The sequence below is a fragment of the Aythya fuligula genome, chromosome 3 (genome assembly GCF_009819795.1).
Source record: "Aythya fuligula isolate bAytFul2 chromosome 3, bAytFul2.pri, whole genome shotgun sequence".
NCBI classification, from domain to species: Eukaryota; Metazoa; Chordata; class Aves; order Anseriformes; family Anatidae; genus Aythya; species Aythya fuligula.
In genome coordinates, this window is record NC_045561.1 from 16332845 (window position 1) to 16345861 (window position 13017).

The following is a 13017-nucleotide window of genomic DNA, read 5'->3' on the forward strand; positions in this document are numbered from 1 at the left end:
AAAATATTTTGCTGTGGGGAATTGTGTGTGTTTTTTTCTGTTTGTTTGTGTGTTTGTTTTCAGAATAAGTAACAAATCCCAAAGGCATAGTAACGGAATAAAGGCAAAGTGCTACCCTTGCAATCCGCCTGTCTACACAGTGCAGAAATGGTGATTGGAGGAGGGGTGGATTGAAGGAGTGGCTTCCTATATTTTGCATCCTTTTTGTGCTACAGCAAGATTTGTGGGTCATACAAAGCAGAAAATATCTGTTAAGAGTTTATCCCTGCATTCCCTCTCCTGGGGTAGAAGCTGGGATAGGGCAAAATTGTTCCAAATAACATACTGATACAGGGATCAGCTTATTGAAGGGATATTCCTCAAGGCCTAGTGCTAATTGTTCCTAATTTCTCCAGGCCTTAATGTGATAGGGAACTATTTCCTTGGATTCTAGGACACAGTCACTGACATATGAAATGACAGCAGCATTGTGTCAATGGCATCTCTTCACAGTCAAACCAAAACTCCAGAGGTTTGTTTTTTCTTCATGCTCTGGTCTCTAAGAGAAATCTGGAGCCCCCAGCACAAGAAGGATGTGGAGCTGTTAGAGCGGGTGCAGAGGAGGGCCACAAAGATGATCAAGGGGCTGGAGCACCTCTCCTATAAAGAAAGGCTGAGGGAGCTGGGGCTGTTCAGCCTAAGGAAGAGAAGGCTCCGGGGTGACCTCATTGCTGCTTTTCAGTACCTAAAGGGGGTTTATAAAAAGGAAGAAGGACTCTTTCCTTGGGTAGATAATGATAAGACAAGGGGGAACGGTTTTCCAGAGGTTAGAAGGACATAACCATTAGAGGTTAGAAGGACATTTTTCACTCAGAGGGCAGTGAGGCACTGGAACAGGTTGCCCAGAGAGGTTGGGGATGCCCCATCCCTGGAAGTGTTGAAGACCAGGCTAGATGAGGCCCTGAGCAACCTGATCTAATGAGTGGTGTCCCTGCGTATGGCAAGGGGGCTGGAACTAGATGGTTCTTGAGGTCCCTTCCAACCCAGGCCATTCTATGACTCTATGCTTCTATGATTCTATGATCTTATTATCAATTCTGAAAACTGGGCCTAAAGTTTTTGAATTTGGATAATGAAAACTAGTGTGGACCTTTGTGAAAATGTTGCCCTTAATCATCTGGTCCCTTAGTTTCTTCATTTGTAAGAATAGAATAGGAAAGTAATGCCTACCCCTACTGTAAAATATGGATCACTGTGGACATCACCTCCCAAAGTACCTTTTTTTTTCTTATAGTGCTGGGCTTTGCAGGCCTATAAAAGTCTTTGTTCATTTTGTTCATACACACCTAATAATGAGAGCTTCCATGAGGAAGTCCAGCTCATCTTGCTCTGAACACACTTCTGGCAACGTCTGAAAAAGAAAGAACAGGTTGACAAGGAGATGTTTAAACTGACAGCTGTAGAACACCTGACACAATCAGAAGCACTAACATCTTTTGCGGTGATCCTTGTTTCTCCAAAAGAAACCTCACTCTAATAATAGCTAGACCATTATAAACTAGACCGTGAAGCATGTTGAAAGATAAAGATCAGGATGCATTATCCATCAATCACACTGTCATCCTCCTACCAGTGCAGGAAATACAACAGAGTGCAAAGGGAACAGTGCTGATATATGGGACTCTACTGTGTAGAGGAGGAGGAATGAGACCATAGCTCCTGAGCTCTCAGATAGTTCAATACCACTACCTCCCAGCAAAACTAGGAGCTATAACCAGCAATAGGATTATGCTGTTATATAACGTCTAGGAGAAAACAAGCTAGCCAAGCTTCTGAAGGACTGAAGTACCCTACCAGTGTCCCTTAGGATTTAGCTATGCACCCAGTGCATATCCATCCTGTAATGGAAAGACTCCTGCCTACAGCCTCTTTGATGTATATGCCAGCTGCTCTTGGCCAAATTAAGACTTCTGTCCCTCTGACTCAAAGACTTTGGACAGGTTACCACACCAGGAAGAGCATGCAGAGAATGGACAGAGGGTGGACTTGTTTCTCATTCTTGTAGTCTACTGCAGCTGTATAGGAAATCTTTGTCTACTTAACTACTTACAATCAACCTCTTTTTATAGAAAGCCCATATGTGACAAGTTGTACCATCACTATGATGGATGGAAGTGTTGCAATAGGACAGCAACCTTTCTAAACACATCCTTCAGTGCTACAGAAATGTTTAATTCGTCTTCATTTGTATAATGCATTGGGACTCTTAGGTGGAAGGTGCATGAAACCATCATGATAACTCATACACTGTCACTTACTTTCACAGCCACCTGCAAGGGAGTGGGGTCGCTGGGGATCCCTGCCACCTGACCTTCATATACCTCACCAAAGGCTCCGTGGCCCAAACCCCTGGACAGACCAGAGAAGACAAGAAGGTATTACTACAGAGAACACACGTTATAATGCTGTGGTCACAGCTCACAGAATGGGGTCAGAGTTTTCATGGCAGCAAAACAGGCAGAACTGGATGTTGGCACTGTTATTTCTGATAATTCTCCTTATACTACGCAGCAGATGGGACCTTGATGTAATCTTTCCTGGACCCACAATGTCTTTAACTGGTAGGAAAAACAATCCTCAGAAAGGAACTGTCCCCAGTGAAGTCGAACTGCTGGCACTACAGAGTGTAATGGGTAGCACTTTCTGCTGCTTTGGTGCCAGTGCTATAGTGGTGGGTTCTCCACAACAGGTCAATAAAGACAGGTCTTAAGCCTTGGCATTTGCACACCCTAAGCATAATAGTTCCCATGTTTATGCATCAGTACTAAAGAAAACATTGAACAAGAAACTAGGAAGCACAATGGTTATCAAAGGACCTGAATTTTAAATTAAGGATCTTTCCCTTGTTTTGTTTGTGATTCTAGGTAAATAAATAGTGATGACAGCACTTTGTAAAGCTCTAGGAGTTCACGCTGAGAATTGTTACTGTCACCGATCATATTATGAAACTTATAGTTTTATTTTGATTAAGGATGCAGGGAAAAAAAAAAAGGGGGGGCTTTCACTAAGGCTCTCTTCTACAACAAGCACTTTCCTGGTAGTGCCAGGTCTGACCTCAGAGTTGCACTGAGTGTCCTCCAGTGTGATGTGGACTGTATTTGCATGGGCCGTTGCCCTCCTAGTTCAAGCAGGTGCTGCTAAGAGCAATCTGCTCTGTTGAGAGCAGTGAAACAACAGTGAGGACTTGCACTGCCTGTGACTCAACCACTTCTTTAATAACATTTTGTAGGTATCAGCTTGAGACACCATTGTCTGCTCTGCCTGACCAACTTATTACAAACTAAGGATATAAAACAGATCTCTACAGCTCACAACTCACCCACCTCCCCAAAAGCAAAACTTCCCAGCCCCATCAATTCCCAGCTGCATCCTTTGCTCTCTGCAGCTTGCCACAGTTCAAAAATTCTTTCAGAGCCCAAGTGACAACAGCAGCAGCAACAGAGGGTAAAGTTTTGGTTACACCAGAAACTTCCAGATGCAGTCCAGCGAGATCTGCAGGTAGGGGGGAACGTGATAAGAATGTGATATGTCTGCAATGCATTGCAGACTGCATGGGCTACTCTGAGCATCATCTTTTTTTAGCACCATTAGGTCCCCTATCATCCAAGCTCTACTTTCTGCTCCTACTTCTTGGATTTTTGTTTAACAAACATGGTACCAGAGTAATGCCATATTCACCAGTGGTGTGCACTGCACAGCACAAAAAGAGCAGGGTGGGAAAGAATTCTGAATTTTCAAGTCTTCTGTAGGAGACTATTTCCAACTTTACAGAAGTTCTGACCTAGACCTGTCTATCCTGCTCGCTTTATATTGCTGTCTTTTTAATCCTGTCTTGCAGCCTCAAAACCATTACTTTTCCTCCTACTGTATTTAAAGATGTCATTCTCTATACCAAAGGTCCCAAAGAGTGCCCTACAAGCCTTAGGCTTCCTAGCGTTTCATATGTTAATGCTGGAAATTGGCCATTCATTCCAAGTCTGCAAAAGATGTGTCCAAATTACTCGTGATGACTCTTCAGTTCCTTTCATGATTCTAGAAGATTAACACTGCACCTGTAAAAGGTTAAGGAGACAGCCGAAGTCTAATCCATTCCACATAAACCTAACTACTGCAGATTTATTATCTTTCTAGTGAGAAGGGGCATGAGTCTGAAAGTGTGTGAGTATTTGCATGTGCCTACATGAGTTCAAACCTGTGTAAGAGAGCCAGCATATGTCAGTATACAACATGGGGCATAGGGAAGGCAAAGATGAACTTACCGGATGAGGGAGATGTTTTTGCGAGGCACCTCTTTGAGGTCACTAATGGATGTGGTCTTTCCTGCAAAGCAGTAGTTGGGATTATAGTCTGTCATAATAGTGGAGGTACGCAGCTTGCTTAGTTTATATTCTGGGCTCTGTAACTCCATCTGCATGGCTTGTAGTTCCTGGTGTTTCCGACGATACACTAAATGTAGAGAAAACAGTAAACCAGAGACACATATTCCCTTTGGAAGACAACAGTAGCTCTGTGCTGCACATCTCACTGGAATTAGATGCATAGTCAAATTCCAGTGAATCGAAACAAACAGTGACCACTCACATTTCTGCACATCAAATAATTACAGATTGAAAAGGGAATCTGAAGTTATCCAAAAACCTTTGATTTACATATGTTATAAAGAAGCAGGCTTGCTCAAAAACTGCTTGGAAAAAGTAAAATGAATTTCACTTGCAGAAATCTCTGATTTCACACATTTGAGGTTTTTCTTTTGTCCTGTTTAGTTTAGTTTAGCCAAATCCAATCTTGAGAGACTCTTGCTATAATCAACTTCTCTAAATCATGTAGAAGTGACTAAAAGCCTGAAATAAATTATTGCATCACATTGTTCAAAAAGGATAGACTAAACTGTTACCTCAGAATAAAATATTGTACATAAAATTTATTTATTTTGCAAAACTTCCACTGTTTCTAAACAACAGAATTGGACTAAATTTGAAATCAGTTTAAAATCGTTTTATATTCCTTGAACCACTTCACTGATATCCATGAAATCTCATTGGAAATTGTTAAATCTGTATGTAGGCACACAAATAGTTTTTAGATATTAAGCACCAACAGCTCTCACAAAAACAGTGACACTTCTGTCTTGGCAGCTTTACACCACAACAAAAGCAATAATATCTCTTAAAAGATGCACTCAGTAACTGAAACCTCCTCAAATTGGTCAATGTTGTTAGAAACAACTACAGAAAACTGACGTTAAGGAGTGCATGGGGGAAGGTGTCATTAAATACAGCAGTAGCTAAAAACCTGAACCTTTTTTCTCCCAGGGCCCAATTATTCTTGGTTCAGATACAGCCCTCATGAAAATATCATTCGTAGAGAATCACTCACCAATCATGATTCCTGAAAAAGCCAAAATTAAGGCAGCAACCAATGCTGAAGTCACTACAGACAAGACCAAGGAGAGAGGGAGATGAACCACTGGTTCAGCTGTAACAGAAGCATGAGAAAAAGGAATTACATTTGAAATGATCCTTCAGTACTCACTTTTTTGCAGGCAGATTTTTCTGCTCTTCCCTCCATTTACTCATCTGCTGCTCCTATAGTGTAGAAGCAACCTCTGATATGATCAGCTCTCAGGATCAGGACCTCAAATATCTCATTATTTCACTTCTCTATTTCTGATATTAATTGATATCAATCCATTAAAACGGATGGTTTTCTATCAAGGAATTAACACGCACTCTCTGGGTATAAAAACAAGACCATAAAAGCTGGGGACAGGAGCTGGAGAGATGGAAAGAACATTAAATTGCCCGGTCTAGAGTGCCACTATCAATGACAAATCAGAGCAAAAGCAGAAGGACTGCGATATATCATCTTCTAAATGTGTCTAACCCAGGCAGACAAAACTGATAACATGTGCAGCACAAAGTACTCCATGGCTGCATCCTCACTTGGATCACAGACCTCTCAATGACCGTCTATTAAGGTTCACCTCACCCAGCAAAATGACCACGCTTTTTACTCACTTTACAGATGGGGATGGTGAAAGAACAGAAAGATTTTCCCTTACCAATGACAAAGCTGAGAGCAAGATCCTGAAACCCTGGAATCACTTGCTGTAATAGCTGGGCAAGAACATGAAGGAAACCTAGTAACTGAACTCAGAGCATTCAGTTTCTCAAGTAAAGCAAATACGGGTACTGTTTTCTTCAGAGATCTCTCATGCAGAATTTTTTACAGATTCTGCACATGCACTTTATGTTTCCAAATCTACAGGAATTACACTCTTCTGTACCTTGTACTTTTGTTGTTGTTTTCTTAAGAGGACTGTCCTGGAAGTTAAGTTTAGCTGGAAAATTCCTTCAGTGAGTATATGTTCATGATTTCAGAGCAAAATGGAAGCATCAGTGCAAACAGACATGCTGCTCTTTGTCTCTAGAAGACAAAAATTTGACTCACAACACTCAGTGCTGCCCAGTATGCCGAACACATACTATAAAGCAAACCAGTGACGCTGCTGTTTGCACCATACCTCTGCACTGATGTGCCTGTGTTCTAGCAAAATAACTCTTCAGCAAATACCAAGAGGAAAGAAGGTAACATGCAACAGAAAGCCAGTTTTAAGAAAGAGAAAGATAAGACTTTCTGCATGTTTACATGCAGAAAAATGGAAATTAAAAAATCTACAGATTTTTACCATTCATTTTCTGTTTCATACCCTACCAGCCTATCCCTTACATCTACTTACCTACACAAGACACACCGTCCTCAGCCAATTCTGTGCCCGGCTCACAAAAGCAAATGACTTTTTGAGTCTCGGGATCAACACGGCACTCGTCCATCTCACAGTGACTGCAGTTAAGGTGCAGCCTAATATCAACCTCTCCATGCCCCTCTGTCACTAGGGAATGGATGAAAGAAGCCAAGTTAATTACTGTAATGATCAGTCATATCGTTCCCTTGGTCCTTTTCTCATGTGGAAAATAATGTCCAGCTAAATGAGCCCCGCTGCAGCTGAGGTGCACTGGCCCTCTTTCAGCAGGTAGTTCTACCAGGTTAATAAGGAGGCTGTTGGCAAGCCTAAGAAAAAAGGTTTTCTCTTTCCTGGTCCTTACCCCCACTGCGATAGAACACTGCAACGTTTTCAGAACCCTTTGACTGAATCTATCAGGCCAGAGTCTGTATTTGAACATACTTCTGGCTGCTCTAAAGCAAACATTTTTTTGATCAAACATATATTTTTGTTATTTTCTGAACGCACTGAAAACACATCCAACACACAGACTTCTGGGCAAACAGGCTTAGGGAAGACTGGAGTGGCAGTAGTTCTGGGAAGCACAAATGCTTCACTGGACTTTGTTAAGCAATCTTTCTCCCTCGTGTTCAGAATGACACTAAGCTGTATCCAAAGGCTTTTAAAGTGTCCTACAGATGCAAACTATTCTTAACATGGAAGAAACTCACTAAAAGAGACTTCTGACCAACATGAATACCTTTAAGTGCTGGAGTGTATAAAGTACCAATTGGATTAATAAAGGACACACCATCCTCCCCATCCATCTCTGGGTCATTGTCCTCTGCAGCATTTCCACCTACATCAAACCAGAAGTTACCTTAACAGACTGAGGCTTGTTAGCACTAAAATACAGATAAGCATGCATGGCTTCAGCACATTTAGGGAGACATCCAAATGAGAAAAGAGAATAAATCAAAGTATTCAACATATAGGGAACACTTAGTGAACTGTGATATGAAACACTGGACTTCCACCTCTAGAACTTCAAGAAATTTAATAGCTGCAGATTGCTACACCTGCAGATTGTTACACCCTTAGTCCTGTTTTAGGCAGACTGTTTCAAACTAAGGGAGGAAGTTCATCTTTAACCATTTGGATGCTGTGAAAACATATAAGCCCTTCTCAATATTAATGTGTCCAACAGACTGGAAAACACCAGTGCTCACGGGCTAGTTCAGTATCCTTGTTGATTGAAGTAAGTACTGCATCAGCAGAGGGAATAAATTATCTGATATCCTTCTTCTCCTTTGCACCCTGAAAGCAGGGTGGTCCACCAGGAATGGAGACTGAAGGAATTTATACTTGAGTTGCTCACTTGTGATTGAGCATATAGAACATATCAGGAGCAAAGTATGGGAAATACATAGAACGTGGCAGAAGCATAGTATGGGCCATATATTTTGTACTAAAAGCATGCAAAGATTCCCCCACCCCACCCATCTTTATTCATCTTTAACCATCTTCAGTGCAAATCAAAATTATATCATGTAAGGCATTCTGTTGGAAAAAGAAGCATTACACAGAAACATTCATACAAAACATGCACTTAATCATTTAAACTCATTACTTCTCAGGATTTCAAGCCTATCATGGACTTGATTTAAGCTGTGGAGAAAAAGGGGTTAAAACATCCACCATAATGCAGATGGCTGAAGAAACTACGTGGCCCAGGAGATTAACGATTAGTAGAGATCTTGAACCCGGTCCACACCAGTTATAATCAACATAACGCCATCTGACAGCTGTCCTGAGACCCACAGCACATGGAATTAGTTCCTTGTTGACTGAAGTCAACACCACTGTCACTATTAAGAGGGGTCCTGGCTGGCAGCCTGAGCCCAGGAACCAAAGGACAGTGGAGACCACCTGCGTAGGACTGAGGAAGAAGAAGCTGCGTCCTTCTCCTGGCAGAAATATGCCTGGCTGCCAGTCTCCAGGACCAAAATACTCAAAATACAGGTGCTGGCAATGGAGCACCCAGGCTGTGGCTCCTGCTTCTTCAGTGCTATAACCCCAAATGGGTTAGTGCTCAAGAATCACAGCAGGATCTTGATGGCACATTCTTTCAGAGTGCAACGCCAGGATTACAGCTGAAGGACTGACATCTGGCTGCTTGCTCAAAGGCTAAATGCCGTATGTTCATCTAGTGCTAAAAAGGAAACACACAGACATACTAATACGTAAAGTCTATAATCAAATATGCTATCCACAGGAGAATTATCTATCAGATATCTATCAGCCTTTTGCTAATCATTAGCACTAAAGGAGGGGAAGGGACACCTTGAACATGAAGCCACTTTACCTATATATCCTCCGCCTCCTCCACCTGAGGAGCACCCCCCTCCACCCCCTCCGAAACCCCCTCTTGTCTCCCACCCCCACTTCTTCATGGCCTGGGGGCAGGATCTTCCTCCAGTAGCACCTTCTAGCAAGGATTTTCCTGACCACAGGAAGGAAGTGTTATCATTCCAGCCACCTCCACCACCTGCAGTTAAGAGAAGAGAAAAGGCATAGCTAAAGGTTATTTTTGTGTAAAAAAAAATGCTGTAGGGAACTGCAGAACAAGCACTCATTTAGAACACCTCATCTGAAAGTAAGAATCTCATTCCTTTGTTAGAAGAGATGTCCTTGTAATAGAGTGCTACAGTGACCTCATTTTAGGGCTTTCAACTGTGTTAAACATCTGCACCTCTTTTCACCTACTATGCAAGGACTAGTATTTCCAATGGAAAATGTCAAAAGGTATCCCTACCTACTCCCCAGCCACTTGTTACTGGCTTACAGAGCCTTCCCCTACTCTTCACAAAAAATACTTAAAAAAAAATCCCTATGTCATTTCTAACACGGAACAAAAGGCATTTATTGAAATGGATGTGAAAACATTTCCCAGCCCTGCTCAAAATACAACATACCACTGACTCACTTTCAACTTTGCAGATTGTTCAGTCCAAGGTCTCTACACAGAGTGTGTAATTGTGCTTCTTCTGCATGAGCCAGGGAAACTGTGAGTATGTATACACAGCACAAAATCGTGCAAGGAGATGGATGGTCTCAGAAAACTCCCACATCAAAATAAAAACAAAAAACAACAACCAACAAATAAAACAAACTTTGCTTATCAGAGGTACTACATTACTCTGGGAGAACGTTGCCATTGCTATGTCTATACAATCTTTGATACCCTTATTTAGGCCAAATATCCCGTATTGTGGGTACATCCTACATGTATCTGTTATAATTCCATGCTTCTCAGACTGTGTTTTCATGAGCTGCACATCAGCTCCACTGAATCTGAGAGCACCAAATACTCACAATATTTTTCTTAAAAAGAACAAACTTTCCATACCTGCAGCTCCTGAATTTCCATTCAGCCCTGGAACAGAGGAATCATTCTCCAGCCTTTCGGGATGAAATGTGTCTGTTTTGGCCCTGTAGGCCCTGCCACCACCGCCTGCTGCAATTATCAAGGGGACTGGTTCTCCATTCTCCATCTTAACAAGTTCAGAAATAGAGGCAGTATTCAGACTGAGTCAGACTCACAGATGGAAGTTCAACCACATGCTCGTTACTGCTGAGCACTACAAATTAACATTGCATTATTTATGTACCAACATCCAAAAGATTAATGAACTGCACTAGTCCTACCAAGTTCTGCAACTGAGAACAGTGGCATCAGCAGCTCTGTGAATTGTACCTACAATACTGATAGATCTTATAAAGCTTGTAACGTTACTGTGTGATAACTTTTATCAAATGAAACAGATAAGGGGAACAGCTCTACCTAGTGCAATACAGTATCTCCACTGCTAAGGGGCAGCTACACTGGAAACTGCCTGAGCATGCAAAGTTCTGTAGAATTATATAGAAGCTGGGTGATTTAAACATACTAACAATGGTGTGAAACTGGCATTTGCAATGAGTACTGTCTCAGAGAGAACACAACAGTAAAGATTAAGTGTCCTCTAGCTACAGGGTTGCACATAGAAAAAATACAGGCTATATTCAATTTTTCTTGTCATTGCATTGTATAAGCCACAAAAGTAGCTGAAGTTTAATGTTCTACAATGACAAATTTGAATAAAGTCCTGTGGAATTTGCCCTTTGCTGTAGTTTTATGCTTCAGAATCTTAGCTTGCATTGAAAAGAATCTGATTCAAACTGATGCAAAGGAAATTCCAAGCAAGTGTGGCCATACCATGTAGCTATTCTGAAATGTGTGAAGAGCCAGCTCAGCTCACTACAGCTATCAACTGGAAATGAAGGACACGCAGAACTCACTTTGTGGACCTTTTCCACAAAGTGCTTTACAAAGGTGTATAAAGGGCTCTAAAAATTTTCAAGCTGTGATGTTGGAGGCAAGTGGCAAGATGTGTTTACGCTGAAGGTGCACAAAGACTGTTTCCATACCTTAAATATATAAGTTGCTCCGCCCCCACCTCCACCTCCTCCTGCCCATTCATTGACACTTCTGTTTACACGTATCTCTTCTTCAATCACATTGTTTTCTCCAATACAGACTTTCTGAATAATGTCATTAGTCTGCAAACAGAAGAGCAGGGCTGAATTCTGGCGAGAAACCAGAATCTCTCTGAGATCCTCATATACCCAGGCCTTGTGGTCCCTCTACCCTCCCAAACCACAGGTCCAATAAATTGTCCTCCAGTGAAATGACATATCCAGAGGTGAATGTTCTTCCAGAAGAATCTATTTCTTTTTTTTGCTTCAGTTGTGGTTAGAAGAATTTGTTACCATTTTAATTGAATTATTTTGATGTTAAGTTCCGTGTTGATGTCTATCATCATGAAATACAGCTCCACGAACTGTTTAAATACAATATGTAGCAGAATTTCCTGCAAATGCTTTGTACTGTTAGCCAGCTGCATTTCACAAGCTGGGGAAAGGAGTAACCAAGTAATGGGTTGGGGCCAGGCAGTCAGTGTATGTCTATCCAAAACTAAGGTGTACTGGAGATGTAGCAGAGTTAGCTTTACGGTCTACAGCATGGACAGTAGCAATGAGCTCAGCATAGATTAACCATTTATCCAGACTTTCAAGAAAGTTTTGTTGTTCCTCTCAAGCTTGTTCTGTAGCAGCAATTACATTATTATTACCAGAGCTAGCTTGTTCAAAGGCTACCAAAATAGGTGCTATCCCACCTTTGATTGCAACGTTGACACAATGTTAAATAAAATTCGTAACCTGAAAGCCTCCACATTTCCATGTTTTTCACCAGTTAGCACCAAACGTAATGAACTGTCTGCATTAGGCAAATCACTGAATTCACTAACTAATCTCAGACAGCATTAATCTATCATTCCTAAGTACTTCTGGATCTAAATTAGCAATTAGCAATTTTTTAGCAATTACCTAAAAAGGGTAATTGCTGCTTCGATATTAAATTGGAGCACTAAAGCGCGTGACAAGATGGACTCTGCTTTGAGTATCTGTAAGCTGCAAGCACTGTTACTAGCTTATTTCATTTTATAAGTTTCTGAGTAACATGATCTTGTTATGCACACTGAATTCACTGAGTTAATGACGCTTTATGGGAAAATGCACAAATACTTGTATAGTGGGACTGTTCTTCTGTTTCCATCTGCTTTCACATATGTGTTTTCTTTCAGAAGAGGGGCATGATAAAAACATCCTCCTCAAGTTACAGACTATTCTGTTAACACAGCATGTGTTCCAGGTTATGTCAGAGAATGAATGGCATCCATTCTGAGTGTGTAGTCTTGTCTATGGAACTAAACAGTCCTTCTCTACCCTGTCTTCCCTTTCCTTAATTGATTTGGAGTTGGGTGGAGATGATTAATAAAATGGCAAAGTCAATGGCCCAGCGGAGCCACTAGATTACACCTGAATAAAAATAAAAATCCTTCACAACAAAGACATAGCTGATTAGAATCCAATCTAGTAAAGGTCCCTTCTACAAGTCAATACAATCTCTTTGCCTCCATGAAGGAATTACATTAGCACTCAATAAATTCTCACTAAGATTACAGTGGCCTGCAATTTAATGAGTCCATATGTTAGACTGAGCTGGAATGTCCTAGTTATCGACGTTAGATGGAAGTTTGAGTTAGGGCATTTCCTATTTCAAAGAGGCTTCTTATTAATGGTTTGTTTGTAGATGTGTGTAATTCAAATTTTAACATTTGGCTAGCAAACGTGACGCCCATCTACAAGAA

The 13017-nt window shown here is 41.3% G+C and overlaps 1 protein-coding gene across 2 annotated transcripts in view; it reads right to left on the minus strand.

The window, feature by feature from the left end:
- ALK (ALK receptor tyrosine kinase) overlaps positions 1-13017 on the minus strand; it is a 64161-nt gene that overhangs the window by 13729 nt on the left and 37415 nt on the right. Inside the window, exons 7-15 of one of the 2 annotated variants that reach the window (XM_032184315.1) lie at positions 11234-11365; positions 10173-10317; positions 9249-9311; positions 7524-7622; positions 6779-6931; positions 5416-5514; positions 4299-4485; positions 2298-2388; positions 1326-1390 (exon numbers count right to left, since the gene is read on the minus strand). In XM_032184315.1, the coding sequence (XP_032040206.1) occupies positions 1326-1390; positions 2298-2388; positions 4299-4485; positions 5416-5514; positions 6779-6931; positions 7524-7622; positions 9249-9311; positions 10173-10317; positions 11234-11365 (1034 nt within the window). Of the gene's footprint in view, positions 1-1325; positions 1391-2297; positions 2389-4298; positions 4486-5415; positions 5515-6778; positions 6932-7523; positions 7623-9128; positions 9312-10172; positions 10318-11233; positions 11366-13017 lie in introns of both variants that reach the window. The other variant, XM_032184314.1, reaches the window with a different exon arrangement.